Source organism: Sinocyclocheilus rhinocerous, unplaced genomic scaffold, assembly GCF_001515625.1.
Source record: "Sinocyclocheilus rhinocerous isolate Xijiao unplaced genomic scaffold, SAMN03320098_v1.1 scaffold507, whole genome shotgun sequence".
Lineage (NCBI taxonomy): Eukaryota > Metazoa > Chordata > Actinopteri > Cypriniformes > Cyprinidae > Sinocyclocheilus > Sinocyclocheilus rhinocerous.
The window spans coordinates 639,728-665,304 of record NW_015649561.1 but is presented as its reverse complement, the minus strand read 5'-3'; the positions used below and the strand labels follow the sequence as shown (position 1 = coordinate 665,304).

At 35.2% G+C, this 25,577-nt stretch overlaps 1 protein-coding gene across 1 annotated transcript in view; it reads right to left on the bottom strand.

Moving 5' to 3' along the window:
* LOC107710593 (collagen alpha-1(XI) chain-like) overlaps positions 1-25,577 on the bottom strand; it is an 80,837-nt gene that overhangs the window by 28,857 nt on the left and 26,403 nt on the right. The window contains exons 6-31 of the mRNA XM_016515406.1: positions 23,774-23,872; positions 23,041-23,124; positions 20,726-21,031; positions 19,953-20,012; positions 18,121-18,162; positions 17,919-17,981; positions 16,388-16,462; positions 15,890-15,973; positions 15,589-15,645; positions 13,878-13,931; positions 12,983-13,036; positions 12,392-12,445; positions 11,343-11,396; positions 10,551-10,604; positions 10,402-10,446; positions 8,297-8,350; positions 8,171-8,215; positions 7,305-7,358; positions 6,105-6,149; positions 5,555-5,608; positions 3,942-3,986; positions 3,632-3,685; positions 3,493-3,537; positions 2,399-2,452; positions 2,151-2,258; positions 1,754-1,807 (exon numbers count right to left, since the gene is read on the bottom strand). Of these exons, the coding sequence (XP_016370892.1) occupies positions 1,754-1,807; positions 2,151-2,258; positions 2,399-2,452; positions 3,493-3,537; positions 3,632-3,685; positions 3,942-3,986; positions 5,555-5,608; positions 6,105-6,149; positions 7,305-7,358; positions 8,171-8,215; positions 8,297-8,350; positions 10,402-10,446; positions 10,551-10,604; positions 11,343-11,396; positions 12,392-12,445; positions 12,983-13,036; positions 13,878-13,931; positions 15,589-15,645; positions 15,890-15,973; positions 16,388-16,462; positions 17,919-17,981; positions 18,121-18,162; positions 19,953-20,012; positions 20,726-21,031; positions 23,041-23,124; positions 23,774-23,872 (1,797 nt within the window). The remainder of the gene's footprint in view (positions 1-1,753; positions 1,808-2,150; positions 2,259-2,398; positions 2,453-3,492; positions 3,538-3,631; positions 3,686-3,941; positions 3,987-5,554; positions 5,609-6,104; positions 6,150-7,304; positions 7,359-8,170; positions 8,216-8,296; positions 8,351-10,401; positions 10,447-10,550; positions 10,605-11,342; positions 11,397-12,391; positions 12,446-12,982; positions 13,037-13,877; positions 13,932-15,588; positions 15,646-15,889; positions 15,974-16,387; positions 16,463-17,918; positions 17,982-18,120; positions 18,163-19,952; positions 20,013-20,725; positions 21,032-23,040; positions 23,125-23,773; positions 23,873-25,577) is intronic.

Below are 25,577 nucleotides of genomic sequence, written 5' to 3'. Positions count from 1 at the left end.
GTGCACAATGGATACGCATCAGTAATTTACTCTGCGGGATGGTTTCCTGCACAGGATAATGGAGCAAATCAAACAGACAACTGCAAACACACACACACACACACACACACACAGAAAAAGGAACACTGCAGTTTGACTGAACCAGAGGAAGTGAGAGGAGAAGGCCGACAGCAATTTCCCATCACCACTGAAAGTGAACACTAATCGCAATGCTCCAGCTCCACTCTGGGTTTTACATTTTTCAACTGATACCTTATTTAAAATGTCTAATATCTATATGTCACACACACACACACACACACACACACACAGACACAGACACACAGCAGTTGGAGAAGTTTAATGTGTCATTAAAACAATAACATTAACCCATTAACATGTTATGCTTTTGTTGGAAGCATGATAAGCCACTTGTTATTTTCATGTTATGCACCATAACCAATAAATGGCGGTAATTCTGTCTAAATACACTGAGGGAAAAAAGAGTCACACATGAAAATAGAAAAAAAAAGCTTAAAAAATAACGAATTGCAAAAAGTTTTGGTGTTAAACCCTTCATCAGTGCCTAAATAAGTATATATAAAAATATAAAAATGAATAAATAAATAAAATGCTAAAAACTAAAATCTATTGTTTTAATTTCTACTAGTTAATTCAGACATCACAACATTATAATTTACAGTATGAAAAATGGGTATTCTGGGTATCTGATTTTTTTTTCAGATTTGCTAAAGATTACATTAATACTACGAAATTATTAGTGTTTTAAAAATAACCTTAAGTGAGTCATAGATTATGCCAAATGATTTAGTAGTAATAATAATAATAATAAAAACATATGTAGTAAGTCAAAGGTTAAAGGAGAGGAAATTAGTAAAGTAATGAAATATTAATATCAACTGTACTGATTAAAAAAACTATAGCCATTAATTAGCAATATTATACTGATATATTGTGCATCTGTCACTGGAACTCAAAACAAAACAAAACAAAACAAAACCCTCCTCAATAGGAAATAATAATAATAATACAATTCATCATCATCATCATCATCATCATCATCATCACACAATTCCGCTCTTCATTCCACGCTCAGACACTCCTCAAATAATTTGAACAGAACCCTGAACAGGCCAAACATCAACTGTAAACCCAGAGCTGAAATAGCTGACAATGCAGGATGTAGCCTACTTCAATGTCACTTTGCACCACTTGCTATTCAAGCAAAGTAGGATCCATTTCATAAAAAAACTTCAAAAGTAAAACTCAATGAATAAATACCAGGGAGTTCAAGCTATTTGAGTGGACCAGCCCTATACTGAATCAAATGCTTGTTTTGATGGTGTCAGCAGCCTGAACTGAATGAATAAGCTGACAAACATCACAAACTGTGTCTGCACAGTCTTGAGCTGTTCACAGGCCTGCACTTATTGCATGCTGGGTGGCCAAGAGATAAAACAGTCAGCGTCATGGAGAATGAGTTTATCCTATTAACTCTGTTAACACAGGCTATCAGAGAACAGCAGACCATGCGTGTCAAAAGCAGCGCTCTGCGAAATATAAATAAATAAAGCAGTACTGACAGTGGCACCATTTAAGAGACATGATAACTTCATAGTTTTATTTTTGATTAGTGTCTAATTTTAATCTAGAGATAATAATCCTAGAGATGCTTTGAAAAAATAAATACAAATAAAATAGAAATAACATAAAATAACGATAAAGTTGCAACAGGAAACGTGTCAGTACTTACTTTAGGACCTTGTCTTCCTGGGTAGCCAGGCAAACCTGGAACACCAAGTTTTCCCTAAAAAACGAAAAGAAAAAAGAACAAACTCAGCACATTGTCATTTTGAGTTTTTAAATAATCATCAGGCCCAATACAGTAACAATAAAGCATTTCACCACCCTCCATAAACTGTAAAAGCATATGGGAGCTGTAATGGAGTATTTGGCTGACATTTAAAACTGCCATTCAGAATCAATTTATGATTATGAGTTCGGTGTCATTTTAAGTTTTAATTCACACATGTATTAATAATCCCTGACAGACACTTCAAGTGCCCCAAAAACCCTAGTGTTGATTTTTCCAGGGCTGGTCATTTCAAGTACTTTGCCATTATATTGAACATAATGAGTTTCAAACTGACCTTCTCTCCTGCCATGCCCATGGGACCAGCCTCTCCAGAGGGACCTCCTTTACCTTTCGGCCCCTCTGGTCCGTCTTCTCCTCTGGGGCCCAACACGCCAACCTCTCCCTGAACACCAGCAACAATCCACAAACTTTATATCAGACTTGTAACAACTAAATGGTTAAAACTCACCTTAAATAAATAATAAATAAGTGTTTATAAGAGTTGATTGAAATTAAATGTAACTATAAGTGTTTGTTACTCACCTTATCACCCTTGAGGCCCATGTCACCCTTGAACCCAGGAAAACCATCTTCTCCCTGAAATCAAACTCAGGTCATTTATTTGGGTAAAATGTAAACTTATGCTAATAAACAAATGAATGAATGAATGAATGAATGAATGTGATAACAAAAACGATTTAAATTGACATTTAAAAATATAACTTTTCACAATGAATACTGATAGATAGATAGATAGATAGAAATAGTCAGATGATAGGTAGATAGATAGATAGATAGAAATAGTCAGATAGATAGATAGATAGATAGATAGAAATAGTCAGATGATAGATAGATAGATAGATAGATAGATAGATAGATAGATAGATAACATATAATTTAAATGGAAATTAAATTTAAATACGCACAATAAATACTGTGTCATCACTCCTGAACCCAGGAAAAACATAATCTCAGAACATTTATTTGGGTAAAATGCAAACTCATTTAAATAAATAAATACATTTTCAAAATTCCAAAGTAAAAAACTAAAAATACTGAGCAAACTATCAAACATTTTTATCTAATTTCAAATACTCCATAAGAACATAATGGCTAAATGCTGGCATCTTGTGGCCATAGTGTACATAGTGTACATAGTAACTGCTGGTTCAAACTAGTTCAGTCTGAGAAATTAAATCATATCTATGATTGCATGTTCATTTAACAAACTATAAAAGCTATAAATGTTAAGCTTGAGAATTAATATTTCATATCAATAACGATACATTTTAGAAACTGACTTCACTATTGTATGAATGAAACACTGACACTTGGTGGCCACTGCAGAGGATACAGCCTGAAGCAGATCGAGCCACGATACTGTATATATACAAAACAATTATAACAGATTACAATTCTTCTATCATTTTTTTCTGCTTATAAATCTCTACTGATATCCAGTCATATGGCTTTGCTTTATACCACACACTCATGACACCTGATTTAAGCCATTTTGGTGCAAATAGTCCCTGAAATGGCCTTCCACTTTTAGCTGCTGGCCTGTCATCTGTGTTCCTCATTTTAGAGGCTGACCCAAGAGCTCAGTAATGGAGACAGGGGACGGGTAATTTGCTTACCTTTTCTCCTTTGCCGCCTTTCAAGCCACGGACGCCCTCTGCACCCTAAATGGACAGAACAATGAAAAGAGGCTCTAATGGATAGAATAAACGCACATAATAAAGAACCAGTGAGATGAAGAGAATCAAGGCTGTTTACCTTCACGCCTCGGGGACCGGGATAGCCAATGGACCCCTGGGAACCTGAGTGGCCCTATAGGAAATTAGTAAATATAATAACACTGAATCAATCAGGATTAATAGAGGGGAATTAGGTTTTAAACATCTTAAGGGGCCACACATTAAGTGTTAATTACAGACAGAGAAATGGCTTTAATTTCAATACTAAACTTTTAGACAGCTGCAAAATAGTGCCTTACGGGTGTTTAGTGGCTTTGTACTTGAAATGTGGTCAATAACTGGAACTTAGAGTGACAACTCATTTCGAGACAAACTAAAAATACACTCACAGCTGCTCCTTTCTCCCCGGGAGAACCCTCCTTCCCAGGATGACCCTGTGCAAAGATTATAAACAAAAGCATCTTCATTGAAAGTCTGAAAGTAACATGAGGTAAATGCAGCTGGGTATGGTCTTGTGGATTTAGTGTACAGTTATTTACAGTATTCAAACGCCAGTGTTATAATTATTCCAGTGTAAGAGTCTTTTTTGCAAGAATCAAATTTTTAGGGGTTGTGCACCACTTAGTATTGGAATTGAGATAGCAAAAGAAAAAAAAGTTAAATAAAAAAATAAAAATAATGAAATGGGATCATTTTTTAGTTTTACTTTTATTCAGCAAGTTAATAAATTCATCAAAATTATTAAACTAACCAAAAGAGACAGTAAATACATTTATACTGTAATAAAATAATAGTATTACAGTAATAATATTATAACTCAATTCGAGTCCTTACCCATCTTCAAGAAACGACTAAAAACACATCTGTTCCACCTTTATTTGACCCTCTAACTCTAGCACTTTCCATTCTATTTTAATTCTACTTTATCTATATTTATCTTCTTTAAAAAAACAAACAAAAAAAACAACAACAAACACTAGCTTTCTATTTTTTCTCTGTGTTTTTCTGTCAATATGGGGTGCTGTGTGGACATTAATGAGGAAAAAAAATTAACAAATGATTTTAGCAAATGGCTGCAATATAACAAAGAGTGAAAAATTTAAGGGGGTCTGAATACTTTCCGTACCCACTGTATATATATACAGTATATATATATATATATACACCTTGCAACGTGTACTGCGTTAGGCTAACCGAGACTTGTCATTTGCACTTATATATTGTTGCTCTTTTGTTAGTTTTGACTGCTTTTATTGTCCTCATTTGTAAGTCGCTTTGGATAAAAGCGTCTGCTAAATGACTAAATGTAAATGTAAATGTAATGTTTCTTGAGCAGCAAATCGGCATATAAGAATGATTTCTGAATGATCATGTGACAATGAAGACTGGGGTAATGGCTGCTGAAAATTCAGCATAAACATATATATTCTAAGGCTATTTTACCATAAAATATTTTTGAGTAATTAAAAAAAAAATCATATTATTCAGATTTTTTTTTATTCTATAAATATTAGGTATTACTTATATCAATAACCAACAACACTAAATATTATAAAGAAATACTATATATTTAAATAAATATATAATTTAATGGATCACAGTGGATGTTCATTTCCCAGAATGCTATATTTAAAGTCTTCAAAATGGAGTCAATCCACATGAAAGAGACTATAAGACTGAAATCAAACAAGTTTTCTGTTTTTGCTCATTTTGATGTTGTGTTGGACTAATGAAAGTCCTCTGTCGTGTCTGTGTTGAATTTCTTTGAACTGCAATTCAGTAAATTCCACTTCCTGTCATTCCAATTCAAATTTCAACTCCTGGATTGAAAGGCATCCGCCACTTTAATTCTAAATTGTGCAAGGTAAATATATTCCCCTCAAGCCAGGATTATCACCAAGCATGTTACTGGCTAATGACGTGTGATGATGCACAGTATTTCTGATATAAACATGGAGATTTAGGGGAGGGGAGAATATGAAATACAGAAAAATCCACTTACGGGAGGCCCATCAGCCCCAGCCAGTCCATGGAGCCCCTGTTTCCCATTGGGACCCTATAAGAGAGAGAGAGAAAAAGAAAGAGGATAAGTGAGAAAAGAAGGAAGAAAGAGAAGAGCGAGGAAAAACACACACAATTACTGGTGTGCCCAAGTGATTCGCGGGGCAACTTTTATAAGCAGTTCAATCCTAAAGCATTTCATTATCATCTTTTTCCTCTTGGTAAAGAAGAGATCTAATCATATGGTACGTCTGGAAACACTCCACCACTTCTGGAGTCACATTTCAGACTCTCTGGCCTCCTTCCAGGAGCCCTGAGAAAACGCTTGTCTGAGAGACCAACCAATGACATTTATGTGTGTAAGCATATCTCCTGCTTGTCAAAGCATTAGCGAGTCTTGAGGTGTGTGTGTGTGGTTTTCCTCTAGTCAGCATTGATCTACTAGCAACCTACAGCTTGGAAACTGAGGAGTCTGTTGAATCGTTTATAGGGTTAGGGCAGAAAAACGCCGTCTGTAATAACAAAGACGATGGCTGCCGGGGCAAACTCACTTTCTCTCCAGGTGGACCGATCGGGCCTTGAGGACCAGGCAGACCCTGCAAGACAAGATTTCAGAAGTCAGATAGTACATCATGGGGTCTTCAGGGGAAATCTGATAGTAAAGTTTATATTGGAAAAAGCTGTGTGAGCACCTCTCAGTCAAATCTGAGAAAGAATGTTGAACAGGATACGTTATTCTTGTGTGAATATACGAGTTGTCTCTTTCCTCATGACTTTTTCTGTCAAATTCTTTTAATGACAGTTTATTAAGCTCCACCTTTAACTGAATACAACAGAAAAAGCATAAAAAGAGCATGTAATAAATTGATATATTTCCAATTAAAATAGGAAGTTTGTGTGGGAGATATTAAAGCGGTGGGTTCCCTTTTTCTTTTAAACTAGCCAAAAAGCTATAGCAAATGTACGTCACAGTCATAAACATGATTTGCTAATTGCTAGTCAGTTGTGGGTGGTATTGGGGGAGGGACTTTCTCATTCTGGAAAGCATCTGATTGGACAAAATTCTTTGCAGTACATGAACATGAATCATCTATATTTTTGGTTTATTTACACTGCTGTTCAAAAGTTTGGCATCAGCAAGGCTGCAGTTATTTGATTAAAAAATACGCTAAAACAGTATATTGCGAATTATTTTTATCATTCAAAAGTACTGCTTTCTATTTTAATATATGTTCAAATGTAATTTATTCCTGTGATGCAAAGCTGAATTTTCAGCATCATTACTCCAGTTTTCAGTGCCTCATGACACTTTAGAAATCATTCTAATATGCTGATTTGCTGCTTGAGAAGCATGCATTATTATCAATGTTGAAAACAGTTGTGCTGCATAATAGTTTAGTGGATTTATTTTATTTATTGATGAATAGAGGGTTTAAAAGAACAGCATTTATTTGAAATTGCTAAATAAAAGTATTGATTTCTTAAAAAAACGGACCTTTTACTGACCTTTTTGAACAGTAGTGTATATATATAGTGTATCTACAAAAGATTGTCTTTGTCAACTTTTAGGAGTTCAGTAGTGTGTAGATTACTTCAAAGCTAATAGACAAAGACTAAAGGTCACACAAATGTCATGGACAAAGGGAAGTGAAAGATTCTTGATTAGAAAAACACAATCAGACTGTCTGAGAGAAAGACAGAGCGAGTGAGAAAAAGAGCAGACTGACAGTGATCATTCGACTGATACCTACATGCGGACCGGGGTTCCCCTGTTGCCCAGAAGGTCCAGGCTCTCCTTGAGGACCCTGTTAGAACATTTAACAAAAACACTTTAGTACAAAACACTATTATTATTCCTACACTTCACTGCTCCAGGGAGCTTATGACATTTTATAAAGATATGAAAAACAGTCCCAGTACCTCAAACTCCAAAAATACTCTGCATGTTAATTAAACAACAGACACGTGAAAATTGCAAATCCATCTTTTTTCCATTGGCTGTCCTTCCTGAATTGCACAGCGTACTGTAATAAAATCTATTATAGCAGCTTTAAACCACTGGCAAAGAGGAAGAGACAGAGATGGGTACAAATTTTATATATATATATAAAAAAAAAACTGCATAAGAAAGGCAGTTGTAGTTAGAGTGAGACCTTGAGTGAATGGAAAAAAAATATATATATATATATCATTTTATATTTATATAAATATATTTATGTATTTTAATTAACTCCCGTGATACTCCTAGTATTTAATGAACCTGATGAGTTTATTTGCTAGCTAAGAAGTTGGACCAAACACTTGTGTATACTGATGTATAACTTTGATCTACATTACTGAATCTACAACAAACACTTATTCATGACATTAATGAAAACACAATCAGTTATGTCACTGTCAGGATGATGTATTAGTTAATTCATTGTCGGTGTTTCTCTCATCTAATAGCCTTATTTAGATATGACCTTCGCTTGGGACAACAAATATGTTTCAGAGAGGTCAGAGGTTGTCAGCAAAAGACAGTTAACCAGGAAACCCCTTCATGAGGTGACCAGAAGAGGCTCTCTGTGATACTGTGATAAGTACACTACTAAAGCAGGGGAGAGAAAGTCCTTACCATATTTCCTTTAGGGCCAGGTGGTCCATCCAATCCAGGAAGACCCTGCATGTGTATAAAACAGAAGTGTTTAGCTGTGAATTTCATGCTAATATACAGTTATAATTAAGCAAGTGTGGTACATACACGCTGTCCAGAGGTCCCAGCAGAACCTCTGGGGCCCAGCAGTCCTCTTGGACCCTGGGAATCAATAAAAGAGGCATGTCATCATGAGAATTAATTAGACCATTATACTGACCTCAAGCCAAAAGACCCCTTGGTGGATAGAGATATGGAGCATGGACCCCTTTTACATATGTGTTGTATTTTGAGTTACAACAAGTACCATATCTAGGTATGCTTCTGTAAGAGATTCGGCCAAACGTTCTACTATAAAGAGCCAATAAAACAAACTTCACTGAGGGCTGTGGGCTGAAAGTAAATGTTGCATTATATATAACAATATTATATTAAAATGTACATTTAAAAAAATCACATTCACCTAAATTAACATTAACATTAACCCCCTCTTGTGATGTGGCATGGCAGGACAAATCAAAAGGCATCATGGAGCAGCTTTAGCCTGCAGGCCCTGGTTTAAGTATATATTGTGATTTATATACTTTATGATGGTGATTAAACTACAGTATCATTAAAATATTATCATTATTGATGATTCAGATAATTGTACATTTACATTTTTTAAAGTGGAAGGGACGACAAAACATTTTATATATCAATATTATATATGTGTTTAATGCAAATGTAATTTTTTCACTAATTAGTTTGCATACTTGGTGGACACCCTGTATTTACATTGTATAACAGTCACATTTTCAACAGTATGTCTACTTTGTGATCTAGACTGATTAAAGCTTCAGTAATATCTGCATACTGTGCTTTGATCAACTCAGAGAGGCATATTAAAAATTCTCTTATTAAAGTAACAGTCAGCACAGAACACAAAGTTTAAGAAAGGACACCCTGAATATGCTTTTTATTGATTAATTCAAAATGGTTTAGAGATAACTATGTAAAACAGAAACTAGTAGGTACTTTGGGTTTTTGCTGTAGACCCAGAGGTTCACTACATCAACTGTGGGACTCAATCCAATTAGGTTCCACATCTTCAGGGCTGATTCTGTTATTTGTTAGATTTCTGCTGATGGAGTATTTAGTCAAAGAGCGAGTAAAATATGTGAGACTATTAGCGTGTCGTGAGAAAGAGAGCTGGAGAAAATAGAAAACTGCAGCACTCCTTTCCTATACAGAGCCATTACCTCAATGAGCAACAAATACTGAGATCTGAGGTGGAAAGAGCAGGGTGGGCCGTGAAGAGTGATTATAGTGGGCAGTCATGTTCTTTTAGGCATAAAGCGAAGTCAATAACCCTCGCGTTCTGTCCTGAGAGCCCCAAGGCACATTTGAATAACTCAAAAACTTGCTTAAAAAAACCATTGTTAACTTGATACTTCACTTTTCCTAATTAGGTTATATACAACATTTTAACTCGATAATACATACCTTACATGAAAAGGTCACATTACTTGTGGTCTTAGACAATTCAAATACAAAATCGTTCAAAAGTTTGGAGCCAATTTTTTTTTTTTAAGAAATCTCTTACTCTTACTAAGGCTGCATTTATTTGATCAAAATACGGTAAAACAGTAATATTTGAAATATTATTCCGAATTAAAATAAATGTTTTCTATTTGAATATATTTTAATATATCATTTATTGCCATGATGGCAAACATGAATTTTCAGCAGCCATTACTCCAGTCTTCAGTGTCACATGATTCTCCAGAAATCATTCTAGTATGCTGATTTGGTGCTCAAAAACATTTTTATTATAAATTAATTAAAGTTGAAAACAGTTGTGCTACTTGATATTTTTGTGGAAACTGTGATACAGTTTTTTTTCTTATAAAAAAATCTATAAATATTAATGTCACTTTAGATCAATTGATTGATTTTTTTTTCTAACTGACCCCAAACTTTGGGGTCAACGTCAGCATATTTAGGATTTTTGAACGTTAGCATATTTAGGATTTTTTATTCTGTTTTTCAAACAGAAACTACTTCATTATATTGGAAACTTATTTCATAAGTCTGTGCCTACACCGTGATGCAAAAGAGGGTTAAAGCTTCAAACAATGTCTACTAAGCTTTGAATAGTTCACATAAAAAATATTTTAAAGGGAAAATATGACAAGAGAATACAAAATGTAAATAGAGATGGAGATGCTTACACTTTCTCCTGGCATTCCTCTCTGTCCAATTTCACCATCCTCGCCCTGCAGACAAGAGCACAAACACACTTGCCAACGTGTCTGCACACACATATGCAAGTACAAATGAATCAAAATAAGAAATTAATGTGTCACTTGGACAAACACACCCTCGGTCCATCCTCTCCTGGAGTGCCTGGTGAGCCAATAGGACCTCCCTCACCCTAAAAGAAAACGAAAGAGATTAAATGACAAAGGGAGAAAAAGAGTAAATGTATTATTACTGTCCCTGCCTGCCTGCCTGCTTTTGGCTCCATGCATTGTTAGGGCCCATGACCACTATTTATAAGACTGCATCCCTATAAGAAGAGGCTATTACATAGCGGGGCCTGTAATTACCCAGGGCAGGATTAAGAGGACAGCACTTTGGCTGGAAATACACACAGCTCCCTGTGATCTGCGGGCCTCTTTCACTATACTAGCCCAGGCCAAGCAAGCCACACTCTGCTGTGCCTAGCGAGGGCAGCTTTCGTTTGCCAGAGGAACGCAAGCACGCCAAACAACCCCCAGTGCCACTATAATGAGGTCAGCTTCTGCCACTATGACTGTCAGCACGCTAAACAAAACGTACAGCGGCAGACATGGAACATTATAAAAATGCACTCGGTCTTGGCAGGAGCCGTCGAGAAGCTTTTCAAATAGAGTTAACGCAATATTAGATTTCTGTAGGAAAACTGCTGCTGAGGAATAAAATGAAACCAGGCAAGAATTGTTCCCATAATCATAAAGCGCTGTTCGAGACAAGCTGGAAGTTTGATAATTGAACATTAAAAAGACATTTTTCTCACGGGTGGTGGTCAGGCTTGCGTTCTGCTGTCTAGAACAATTCGCTTTCATTTCAAGTATTACAACAATGAAAGGAAACTATGTATGAGTTTTCTTAAGAATAGCTCAGCACTTACCCTGTGTCCTTTCTCACCAGGAAGACCAGGAAGTCCATCAAATCCTCGGTCCCCCTGTTAGACAGTAATTACAACGAGAATAAAAATAGGGCTGTCAAAGTTAAAACCTAAGTGCATGTTTTTATGCATTTATTATGTTACTTATTTCTGCCCATGTATTTTCTTTCAAACTAGGGCTGTGTATTGATTTAAAAAAAATCTAACAAAATAATTGCATAGCTTGTGTGTGCGTGCACACTTAATTGGACCTAAAAATACATTTTTTAATCACTAATGCTATTTATTATAAATATATTTACACAATAAATTTTCAAATTAATGTTAAAAAATTAGGTATATTTAAAAAAATATTTCATGCCATCTTCAGTAATCTTATATATATAAAAAACAATACATCTGACTTTTTAAAAAAATTCTTTCTGAGGATAAAATGGCCACTTACAGCAATTATTTAGGCCTGAACTGCAAATAATCAGACCAATGTTTTTGTTTGGTAACACTTTAGTGTAGGGACCAATTCTCACTATTAACTAGTTGTTTATTAGCATGCCTATTATTAACATATTGGCTGTTTATTAGTACTTATAAAGCACATATTCTGCATGACCATATTCTACATCTCTAATCCTACCCAAACCTAAACTTAACAGCCACCTTATTAACTATTAATGAACAGCAAATTAGGAGTTTATTGAGGCAAAAGTCGTAGTTAATGGTTTGTTAATAGCGAGAATGGGACCTTAAAATAAAGTGTTACCTATTGTTTATCATTTCCCTGTTACTAAATCAAACAAAAACATTAGTCTGATAATTTAATAATTATTGTTATAATTCCACAACATTATCAATCTTATAACAACCTTTAATTTAAATTATTATTTTAGCTAGTAGAGATAAACTCTTTAATTCAAAATCAGTAATTATATGACTCAGACACACAGTAACAAACACTCCCACTCCCAGTTTTCAGTACAAAAGAAGCAGTTCTGAAACCTCAATCAGTGCTAACTGTGTTTTAAGTAGAGGTTTTAAGTCAGAGGTGATTTTACCTTGGCTCCTGATTCTCCAGGAATTCCTCTGGCTCCGTCGGCTCCATTTCGGCCCTGTAAAACCAGGTCGCATCATCAGCCTGATGCTGCAGGTTAATGTGCTTAACATATGTTTTAAACAACTGCAGAATTAATGTGAGACAGGAGATGACGTGAAGCGAGCGAGTACACACAACCTAAATAAGGTGTGTTGAGGCTACAGCACGTTTGGGGATTGAGTTATTGTGGCAATTTGACTCATTTATAACAAAACTGTGAATAAACTGTGTCAAAGGAGAATCTGAGAAACGTTTGGCATTACAACTGGCAGATGTGAATGTGAATCCAGCAGACATATGTCATTTAGTTAAGCTGAAACAGGTAAATTAAGGTCAAGGCTAATGGACACAGACAGTTTCACGGAAAATCTGGTGCGCGGTTGGAGAGTGAACAGTGGGCTTCTTGCGTAGAGCCTTTCAGCTTCACTTTGCCAGAGTACTTCAGCAGCAGTGTTGCAGATGTATTATGTATGTCACCTTTTTGCTTTTTCAATGTCATGCCACAATCAAACACTACCAATTCACAGCATGAGCAGATTTGTCCTATTCTTACCCTCTTGCCTCCTTTTCCATGTGGTCCAGTAGGGCCCTGAAGTCCTCTCGGTCCCTTAAAAACACACAACATTCTGTAATGAAAGCGTTCTGCTAAATGACAAAGCAGCGTTGCAAATTAAGTAAAAACAATTGTTAAATCGTTACTTTTTATGTGACGTAACACTTAAAGCCTAATAGTTCTTCCTCACCGTAGCTGACTGAGACTCTCTCTGCTCCAGAGTAAAAGCGCATGTTTTTTTACATTAGAAAGTGCTATTTCATTGCGGACGAGTGTTTACCCCTTCAGCATATTTCACATTCAATTGCATATAAGCTATACCATGAAAAGAAGCATGCTAATTGTTATGACAGCGTTAAAGTTTATGGCGGCTGCACCTGTGGGCTCCCAGGCAGAGCAAAACTCTGACGTAACACCCTAATTCAGTTAATTAATCTGCAACAGATAAAGACTACAACTGGATTCACCTTTGAGGGTTTATTTGTCATTTAATATCAGCATTTTTAGAAAAAAAAAAATGTTCGGGGTGGGCCTAAAGAAAACAGTCACTTATAAGCATGATGCACATCTTTAATATTTAATCGAATGCAATGCAACTTAAAGGGATTGTTCACTCGAAAATGAAAAGTCTGATGACAGAACTATGGCTTTTAATATACATCTAATTATCTTAACTCTGCGGGCTCAAATATTTTGTCGCATTATAAATGTCTTTACTATCACTTTTGATCAGTTTTACGGCATTATTGCTGAATAATAATATTAATTTCTTTTAAAGAATAAGAATAATGATCAGATACTGAGTCTCAGGAATACTCATATCATTGTTCTAATTAGGATTACAATTAGGATTAAAGCTGTTTTTAAACAGGTTGTTAAAAAGAGACATAGTCACCTGTGGGCCAGAATCTCCACTTTCCCCTTTAGCACCAGGTGCACCAGGACCACCCTGAAACGCACACATACATACACAGATGAGTTTTACGTCTCACACACCTCTCTAAACACCAATATCATATGCGTGGAGCTGTGTTCGGGTCACACTCTGGCTACCCAAACACATTCCTCGGCCATTGCTTTTAAAGGGCATTTGATTTGGAGGCAGCTGTGGAAAAGAATGAGAGAAATTCTAGTGGCATTCTTGGTATTATTCATCTCAAGAGGATGAAATACAGAAACACAAATGTGACAAAAGAAATCTGAGAAGGGAACGTGAAAACAAACAGCAGACAGCCTGAAAGCACATCAGCACCGAAGAACTGTTCATTTTCTGGTCATAAATCATAGCGAGATGAAAGCAACACATGTTCCTATCAGTGTTTGTGTGATGTCAACTGGAGGAAGTTGGGTTTGAAAGGAAGACATGGGAAAAGAAAAGAGACATTCATGAAGGTAAATCTTGCATGTATGTGGCTTTTAGATCGTGTTTATTTTATGTGCTCTTCTGTGCCCCTCATCTACAGAAAAAAAAAAATAATAATAATAATAAAAATGAATTAAATGCATTTAAATTGAACAAGCATCACAATGCCTGAACTTTTTGTTCACAACTGAATTTCACTGTGTGTGAAAACCTATATAAACCTATATATATATAGGTTTGAAAACTGTTTATTTAATTTAATTGTATTAATTTACATTGAAAATTATTCATGTTTTCCAAATACAAAATAATAATAATAATTAATTAAACACATTTACATTGAATAAGCATCACAATGCCTTAACTTCTTGTTCACAACTTAACTTCATGTGCAATATAGTTATGTTTGTAAAACTGTTTATTAAATTAAATTTAATTAATTCACATTGAAAATGATTAATGTTTACTAAAATCAAAATAATAACAATAACAACAACAACAACAATAATAATAATAATAATAATAATAATAATAATAATAATACAAATAATGAATTAAACACATATAAATTGAACAATCATCACAATGCCTTAACTTCTTGTTCACAACTTAATTTCATTATGTGCAATATATTTATGTTTGTAAAACTGTTTATTAAATTAAATGTAATTAATTCACATGGAAAATGATTAATGTTTACTAAAATCAAAATAATAACAATAACAATAACAACAACAATAATAATAAAAATAATGAATTAAACACATATAAATTGAACAATCATCACAATGCCTTAACTTCTTGTTCACAACTTAATTTAATTTTGTGCAATATATTTAGGTTTGTAAAACTGTTTATTAAATTACATTGAATTAATTTACATTGAAAATTATTCATGTTTTTTTAAATACAAAAATACATACTGTCACAGAAACATTGGCAACTGATTAGAAACATTTTTAAAATCTGATGTCACCTATTCATGAAATTTATTTCATATGTTTTTTTTATAGATATATTTTGCTTTATATAAATATATCTCTATTTCTTGTTGCATTACAATTACTTACCAACACTTACCCAACAAATGTTGGGTAAAACGCTTGTAAAAATAAATTCGACATATGAAGTAAAAGTGGTAATAGAACATAGTTTTATTTTGTTGAAAATAAATAATTTTGTTTAATGTTTTCCTTAAATTATATAGTCATTATTAAATGTCACTTAGAAATGGGACACTCACCACAGGGCCGGAACGTCCTGTCAATCCCATTGGGCCAGGTGGTCCCCTCATAGTCAACTGCAGCGACAAAGTAAATGGTCAAAAAAAAAAAAGTTAGCAAACCTGACATTAACTACAGTAGAGTACATAAGTTGTGTTACTGGCAACTTGTACATTTCCATGTAGCATACAGTGTTATGAGAACTATAAACCTGTCTTAGTTTTAACAGTCCCTTTAAACTTGCTCATATACATTCTCTGCACCTAACACACTCGTTTCAGCCAAAAATAAAAATAAAAATCATGAAACAAGGGTACACACCCGAGCCTGGGCGAGGATGGCTTGGGCCTGAGCTTCTTGTGCCGTCACCACTGGACCTTTGTGAGCTTCTCCACCAGCGCGGAACTGTCAGAGAAACATCCACAAACATAGAAATCGCAAGTTTATTTCAGTACTTTTACTGCATGCTGGAATTTAGAGGGGCCACTGGAGACACTACAACATAAAGTGGCCTCAACGGTCTTGTCATTATGGCTTTGCATCTGGGCTGCAAAGTGCCAGTTTGTGTAGAGCTAATGTAGACTTTTGGGTGTAGTGCTAGTGCAGTGGGTTTACGGGGTGGGGTTTAGGGCTTTTCACAGCTGTAACAATTCATAACCTGCTTGGACGTTTACAATGATAGTAATTTGTCCAATGTTAGTGGAAGTGGCCATTTGCAGCTGATTTTGAGATAAGTTCAGTGGTTTCTCTAAGATTGCGGGCTGGAAAATCTTGTCCTTAATCAGAATCATTGGAAATGTATGGGTTGGATGAGCTTACCGGCAACATGAGGATGGTGCCAGAGGGCCCCGGAGCTCCATCTGCGCCTGGCAAACCAGGACGACCAGGAGGGCCCTGAGAGAAGAAGAGAGAAGGAGAAAAGAGGGAGGGAAAACAGAAGGAAATGAGCCATAAAGTGTGTGGGAAACAAATGTGTAAATGGCTGTAGAAAAAAGACAACTATAGGCATGGAAAGAGAGATTGTTTCTTTAAAGTTTAAAATACAGGAAAAATACGGTAGGATCATTTTAAATTGTCGGTTAGGTCACCTAAATCAACTCAAAATCCCTAAACAGTTCACAAAAACAAAACTTGACTAAACAGTTTAGAGTCGCAAATTGCACCTAAACTGCAGGAGATTTCTGCAGCGTTCCTTACGCCCGAAATCAAAAATAGCTAATGTGCTAAAGCCCCGTCATTATCCCATAATAATACACTTAGGTTTATTTCGCTTTATATTTATACTGCGGTTTATGTATGTTTTGTGTTGTTTATAGTTCCTTTCATTGCGCTGTTTATTTGTGTGTGTGCTCGTCATGAAACTGACACCCCACAAGAAAAGCGGGGAGGACTACAACGCATGCACTCATATGATGGAATGCTGCTAGGCTAGTTTTGGGAAGAGATCTCTTTAGCAGGCATGTCACGCTCCTCTTGTAGACGGCTCACTTTAAATTGTTCCCATATGACGGTGTAATTGTGTGAGTGCATGTGTGTGTGTTTTAAGGCTGGGCAAACGTCCCTTCTATGTAACATATACACTGACACCTAGCGCACATGTGCTTCTGAATATAAATCAGGGAGGATGTACTGGCCATCGAGGGAAGTGGCCGTCATTGTTAATTAAGCATTTTCGGCTACATAAGAGGAGGAACTGATGGAGATCAAAGTGGGCGGGAAATCGCTTCCCCTCACAGACAAAAAGCCCTTTGTGCTGGAAGACGCAGGTCAATGATGGTGTGAGTGCTGTCCGTTTCCCAGAATGCACTGCAAAGGCTAACTCTGCAGGAGGTTAAGAAGAAGAAGCCAAGCTGCACCACCGTAAAGAGGAAAAACTATCCAGCTCTTCTCTGTGCAGTAATCAACAGAGAGCATTTACAATTCTGAAAAATGGTGCGAACAGCACCAAACATAAGAATCTATGGGAGAATGAGTATGTGTTGATGTGTATGAGAGGTTATAAGCTCTGCTGCTCCTCTGGAAGTGTTATTAGAGTGAGGATTTATAGGCAGATCTGGTTTCAGCGTGGCCTCTCAGGTCTTTGTAATATGCACACATCTGCTCGTTTACATGCTGCTTGTCATTGGCTTATTATCTCGATGCTTTAAACAATGTAAACTTTACTATTATCTTTATGTGGAAGTCTAACTCCTCTAATAAAGTGAGAAAAGGATTGTGAAAGTTCCGAAAGGGATACGGTTACCTATAACTGGTGTATATACGTGAATAAGATATTTTAACACCACAAACAGGATTAAGAGATAGTAGGTAACCCATATGAGGGATGATTTTTTGGGAAATGTCAACTTACCCTCTCACCAGGATCTCCGTAGAGGCCTGAGGAGCCTTGTATACCTGGTGTGCCGGGGAGACCCTGACAAAAAGTACATGCGAAGCGTCAAAGGCAATGTAACATAGACAGAAACACACTATGCTGCCATTTTCCATCAAGTTAAGTTTTCCTATGGAGTTTCACCATGTGTGAAAAGAGTGCGGAACAAGGTGATACTCACAGGGGGACCTGGTGGTCCTGGGGGTCCCTCTACCAGCATCCCCTGAAAAGAATTGAAGGGGAGAGAGGAAGAAAAACATGAGTTCGGTAGCATGCTGGGCAGGCCGTAAATCTCACAGTATGAGCAGTACGGAAATAAAAAGAAAATCAGTGAAGAGTGAAGAGGAACCCAAAAGATGTGGTTCATTTAGTCCAACTGAACCAATCGCCTTTTTTCACTATTCAAGAAAAGCGAATACTGCAACTGCTGTCAAAATCAGATGGATAATACGGTGACATTTGAAAGTATTAATGTAAGAATCGTTTTTCCTGGACTGCTACCATCTTCCCTTTCCTGTACAACTGTACAAAGAATAGTATCTACCAAAGTAGATGGGAGGTATGACTACATTGGCATATTACAGCTCCAAAATGTAGGATGCATTACATTGATCAAAAGCGATAGTAAAGACTTTTACATTGTTACAAAAATCTAATAAATGAAAAAAGCAACAGCTGTTTTCAGCACTGTTATTAATAAGAAATCATTCTTGAATTTGATTTCTCGCATGTGACACTAAAGACTGGAGTAAAGGCTATTGAAAATTCAGCCTTGCCATCAAAGGAATAAAATAGTTTAAAATGTATTAAAACAGAAAACAGTTATTTTAGATTGTAATAATATTTCACAATATTACTGTTTTTTTTTACTGTATTTTTGATCAAATAAATACAGCCTTGGTAAGCATAAGACTTTAAAAAAATAATTTAACATTTAAAAATACTCCCAACTTTAAACTTTTGAATGGTAGTGTATATGTAAGGGATAATTAATGGCTTGCCGTGCATTAAATGATTTTAAATGTGAAGTGACGTGGAGGCCAATTGAATTATGAAATTAATTGCCTCCACAATTAATTATCGATCGATCGATCGATCGAGAGAGAGAGAGAGAGAAAGAGATGACAGTTGTGTGTGCTTTACCTGCATGCGTCTGCGCGTCTCTCTCTACAAACAATTAATTACTTCAAAAACAGCGCCACCTCGTTGCTGAGAAATATAATGTAGTGATCTAGTATCTAGGCTATTTTATTAATAAAAATCATGGGGAAGTGTTGACAACAAGTTTATGTGTGTGTGCAGCACAATCTGCAATCTCCGACTCTCTCTCTGTGTGTGCGAGTGATGTGTGTGGGTTTGTGTGCATCAATTGAAGCAGTGCATTAATATAGAACGGTGATTAAACTGACTTGGAACTACCTGTGCATTAAATGGTTCTACTGCATACCTGCCAGCCAACCAGAATCCAGTATTCAGACAGACCATGAAGTAAATAGTAATATACAAACAATTATTCATTTTATTTGGTCACACTTTATTTTAAGGTCCAATTCTCACTATTAACAAACCTTTTAATATGGCATTTGCCTCAATAAACTTCTAATTTGCTGTTTATTAATAGTTAGTAAGGTAGTTGATAAGTTTAGGTATTGGGTCAGATTAGGGTTTTAGAATATGGTCATCATGCAAAATATGTGCTTTATATGTACAAATAAACAACCAATATGTTGTTGAGCGTCCTTTAGCTTGGGAAAGGCGCTATATAAATTAAACATATATATATATATATATATGTTAATAATAGGCATGCTTATAAGCAACTAGTTAATAGTGAGAATTGGCCCCTACACTAAAGTGTTACCTTTTATTTTTGGGTTAATATAATGTTATATATAACTGTTTGCTGTCTGCAACATTCTGAACTGACACACTACTGAAGGGAAAAATATGATGCATTATTAGTAGCTGCATTTCATTTGGTACTTGTAAAAGCTTCACGCAGAGTTTACCTACCGGCTCAATGACTGCAGGTTCACCTTTTTGCCCCTTTTCACCACCATAGCCACCACCAACCTACAACAGAGGCAAAACAAACAGAGATTTAATGACAGAGGAAGTACTACTCATGTAGACCAAACAACTGTAAAACAGCACATTAAGCACTACAGCTAATGCCAAAAATGGACTGTATAACTCTATAAAGTCAAGTGGTGAACATGCTCAGTGATTACTGTGAGGATGATAAGAAATGAAGTGTGAACTCCTCCATCTTTTCCTATAACGTCCACTTATAAGACCCACAGGGAAAGTCATTTAACAATATTTATACAGTCATTTAACACAAGTATTAAATCCAGCCCATTAGTGTGTGTGCATGTGTGTTTTGTATTTGTGAACCAGGATGATATATCTCTCCAGGAATGAAGAAAAGGAGCACAAAGCCACTGTGGTCAGTGTGTGTCTGTGTGAACGAGTGCTTGTGTTGAGCTGTGAAAATAAGTCTCAAGTCTTATAACAGATCAACACTGCAATCACACAGCTAACATTTCATTTCCTGTCTCCCACACACCGCAAGCAAAACGGCTACAATTGAGAGACTTTCATGTGTTGCTGTGTCAGCAGACATACTGAAACATAGTAAGGTTAATGGACATTATTCCTAGTAATTAGGAGCATTAGAATTACAGTTATGTGGTTGCAATAATAATGAAAATAAAAACATCCTTGACATTCTCTTGCCACACAATTGACTTGTTTTCAACATAAAGATGGAGAAGTCAACTCACATTGCTCTCTGTGACCTGCGTTTCAGCAGGTCGGCCCGGTTCAAACTCGCTCTCGTAGGTTGATCCGGTGGGTTTAGCTCCATTAGTATTGTAGTCATAGAACGAATCTTCATAAATGCTGGGGTCTACCTCTTTTGTATCATATTCGTTAATGTCGTATTCCTTAAAGTCCTGGTTTTCTGCACCATTAGTGCTTTTGGACTCCACAATATCCACATTCTCATTGATGGCAACGGTGGGATCCACTCCAACTTCTTCTATCCCTGTAATGTAGTCGTCTACTATTTCCTCTTTTGGAGATGGATTCTGCCCAGCCCGGGGAGGCAGGAAGTCAGCGAATGAAGGGAACAGGGAGGTTAGTCAATGCAGACACCTAATCAAACTAATGAACTCATTTAATGAAGCTCTACAGGTGAAAATACAATTGCACTGGCAAAGCATAATTTTAAATGGGATCATTTTAGACATCCAGTAAGTAAAAAAATATGAAAAAATCCTGCGCCAATTAAGTAAAGCAAAAAGAATGTGTTTACAATTGGGTGCGTAGATTCAATCAATAGAAGAAAAATACAAAAAGCCAAGGCAAAAAAAAAATCCGCACACCAAACGAAATGCAAAGTTCAAGGTCCTTTGAACAAGAGTTTGTTCCTGAAGATTTACATAGAGGTGACAACGAAAACTAAAGTGCACAAAGTGCTCACTGAAGATAGTCCTGCCAGGACTGAAACGTTTGTTTTTTTGTATGTGTGTGCACAGTCACTTTTTTGTTTGTGCACTTTAGTTTTTGTTGTCACCTCTATGTAAATCTTCAGGAACAAACTCTTGTTCAAAGGACCTTGAACTTTGCATTTCGTTTGGTGTGCGGATTTTTTGCCTTGGCTTTTTGTATCATTTTAGACATTACAGTGTGTAATTGGTCTAATTTCTGTTCAACTACATATTAATATGCATCTCAATATGTGTATTATATGATATGGCCTTACAAATGTACAATATGTATTTAAAAACCTGCTTTGTTTGTCAATAAACTACATGACATTTAAGTACAACAAATTGATTAATATCTATTTATATTATCTATTTATAATAATAATAATAATAATAGTAATAATAATTCATATTTGTTTCATTAAAATATATATGAATGTCAGTATATAATTATACATTTTATATGCATAAACAAATTATAATTTTAAAATGATATGCCATTTAGTTTATGATATGGCCTTACAAATGTACAATAGATATTTAAAAAACTGCTTTCTTTGTCAATTAATTTAATGACATTTAAGTAAAAAATTGATTCATTTCTTTTTATATTATCGATTTATACTACTACTACTACTACTAATAATAATTCATATCTGTTTCGTTTATATATATATGAATGCCAATACATAATTATAAATGTTATATTTATAAACAAATTATAATTTTCAAATTATATGCCATTTAGTTTATATTGAAAGTGTCAACAAGTGTTCAAATACTTTTTGGGGCAACTTTATGTGACAAACAACTATAACATTCAATATTTTACCATTGCAGTGAATAGAAACTAAAAATCTGAATCGTTTTGGTAAATAAAAATGACAAACCACAACAGCCTTGCATGTGATAATGCTGCACTGGTTTCATGTCTTACTTTGTACATCCTATGCCTTCCAACTTTTTTTTTTATACTGGAAAACTATTTTGGCTTTAAGTCTGACAGCTTTCCTCACCTAGGGGCCTTTATGCAGTGAACAAAAGTACTTAAGATTTCTCTAGTTAATCCCAGCCTTTGTATTGTATACCAGGAGTGCTTTATGAGGCTGCGTCAGCCCATGTAGGTGTATCATTTGAAGCAGACGTTTGGCCATCACTAAATGCAAGACATATTGTTCCAGTTAAAGCTGGATGTTCTTCATTTAGACTTCATTTGTGCGATGTCTTAGAACAAACTGTGCCAGAATCATCAAACTATTGAAATAACATAAATAAGGAAAATGCTATGATTTCACTGCGTTCTGCTGAACGTAAACCGTTACATGGAATAGTGGTTTTTATTTGACTTTTACCCATAAAAGTCAGACTGAGGTACAACCATTCGGTAACGAAAAAACACCTTAAATGTGGATGATTTTCTACTTTTCTCTCATAGCTTAGTAATAACATGATCTAAACATAGCAATTATTTACATTTATCAAAAAATAAGGTGCAAAATAATACTATTATAAAGTCAGAAAAGCTTTACCAAAAGAATGCTATTTAAATAGAAACCCACTTAAAATAGACAATGGAAAATAAAAATGAGGAGCATTCAGATCTTTACCTCATTGGCTGGAATGATAACAGAAGGGGTTTCAGTACCATAGTCCTGCTCAATATAGTAGTCTCCAGTGTCAGCAGTGCTGGGCTATATCACACAAGAGATTCATCACTCAGAATGAAGAAAAAAAATGATCTAATGTTGAGATGTGAATGTTCATTTATTGTTCATTTTAAAACAACTGCTTATTCTTAGCTGTTTATATCCGAATTTGAAATATGAGCAGTTCAAGTGCAAGTAAAAGTTAGATTTGGCAAGTGAATAACAGCTGGCCGGTAATTTTATTACATATTTCAACACAATAGTGGATGATTTAAATCACTCTGAAAGAAATCAAACTGTCTACAAATGGGGGGGAAAAATCTCAGTGTAACATTTATAATCAAAAATTAATAGGATACATTGAGTTGCACTGTTTGTCTACATTTATTTTGTCTCTATGACAGTGGAATTATTTCTTGATAAACACAATATGAAATACAGTTTCATGCATGGTCAATACATTTTCTCAAAATCTGCAGATCTAGCAAAAAGTTACATTCTGAGTCTGTATTTTAATGAAAGTGATGGCACATGAGGAGACAGAAAGGCAAAGTGACTGAGAGTAACAGAACAGTGGAGCGTGAGAGTTGGGGTAATAAATCAGAGACCACACAGTGTGGAAGTGGGCGGGCTGAAGAAAATCTCACAGTGATTGACATGCACCTGGGCCATACAGATGAGCAAGAGTGTTTACCTTGGTCTCAGTACCGACATTGTCAGTGGGATTTTCAGTGGCAGTCCCTTCTTCTGTGTAGTCATAGAACTCATTATAATCTGTGTATTCAGTATTGTACTGAGAGAAAGAGATGGTTGCATGTTAGAAAGAAAGAATTGAATTCAAAGCCCTTACAGAGTCCTCAAAACACATCTGAACACTTTTTGAATATCTGATATCAAAAACAAAAAGTGTAAACAATAGATAAAATATCAAAACCATTTAACTTTTTTTTGTGAAAAATGTCTGTACTTTTTATTATTTAATAAACACCACTTGATTTGATATTTTGTTAATTAATGCAACAATGTTCATACATTTTTAAGTGTGGCTACATTTTTAAGTGTTCAAATGCTTTTTGGGATCACTGTACCAAGGGGAAGATGCATTGTAGCATACATTATTGGCATATCACATATAATACAAATATAAGAATATAAATCATGCAAAATGTGCTTAGGTATGCCATTGACATGATGGGTGATCAGTGAACTACAAAACCCTTTTGTAGTTTAAGTATTTGAGAACTTTAATTTCTTTGACCTTCCCATCCATTTAGACCATCAAATCAGTAATGTCAAAAGGCTTAGTTTGATTTGATGATTTACATGACATATTTTTACACATAGGTATTTATCTAACTGTATCATTTAACAAATGGTTTTTCATTCAAAGCATTTTATGGTACAAAAGCACAAAATAAATGCTTTGAGCCCAACTGGGCCTCATTCATGAAACACAAGCAGAATGAATTTCTGAAACATTAAATTCCATAATCTGAATACAAATCTCATGAATGTCATGAATATAATAATGCAGTTTACTAGTGTAACTATACAGTGCCATCCCTACTGGAGATTAAACCTGTAATCTTTTTTTTTTTTTTTTAAGATAACAAGCATTAACACTGTGCCCAAAATAAGCAATGAGTAACAGTAACATGTAATTAGAAAAAAGAGACATAAGTAAACAGTACAAAGTATTCTTGTCGCCAGTGAAAATGCACATAATGAAAATTCAACCTCTATAAAACATAAAAATGCACTTCAAATGTCAGATCATGTGGGTATGTGATAGTGAAAATGCTAAAAAAAAAAAGTGTCTTAAAGGGTATTAAAATAATATAATAAGACTACCTGCTAATGCTCTATTTTATATCATAATTTTGAGCCACGTGCCATATCACTGTAAAACACTCCACTGGTCCACTGGCACTGTAGTTAAATGTTCAATATCCAAAGAAGAGAATCATTGATAATTACAAAAAAAAAGTAAGGTCCCACTTTATATTAGGTGGCCTTAACTACTATGTACTTAGATAAATAAATAAGTACAATGTACTTATTATGTTCATATTGTATTGCAAAACACTTTTGCTGCTATTGAGGTGGGATACAGGTAAGGTTAGGGACAGGTTTGTTGGTATGTAGGTTTAAGGGTGGGTTAAGGTGTAAGGGATGGGTCAACAGTGTAATTATGAATGTAAGTACAGAAATTTATTAGAGATTTAATTACATGCAGGTATTTTTAAAAAATATAAGTACCATGTAAAAACATATATTTACACAATAAGTGCTGTGTAGCAAATTGTTAATTTAAATGTACTTACATAGTAGTTAAGGCCACCTAATATAAAGTGGTATAAAGTAATATAGTTCAATATTGCCAATGAACGTAAAAATTGTTGGTATTACTGTACATTCTGGCACGTTGATGCAGAACGTATAGTAATGCCAAAATAAAATGAACTCAGCAATTAGCGTTAAAATCCTGTGCCGTTTTT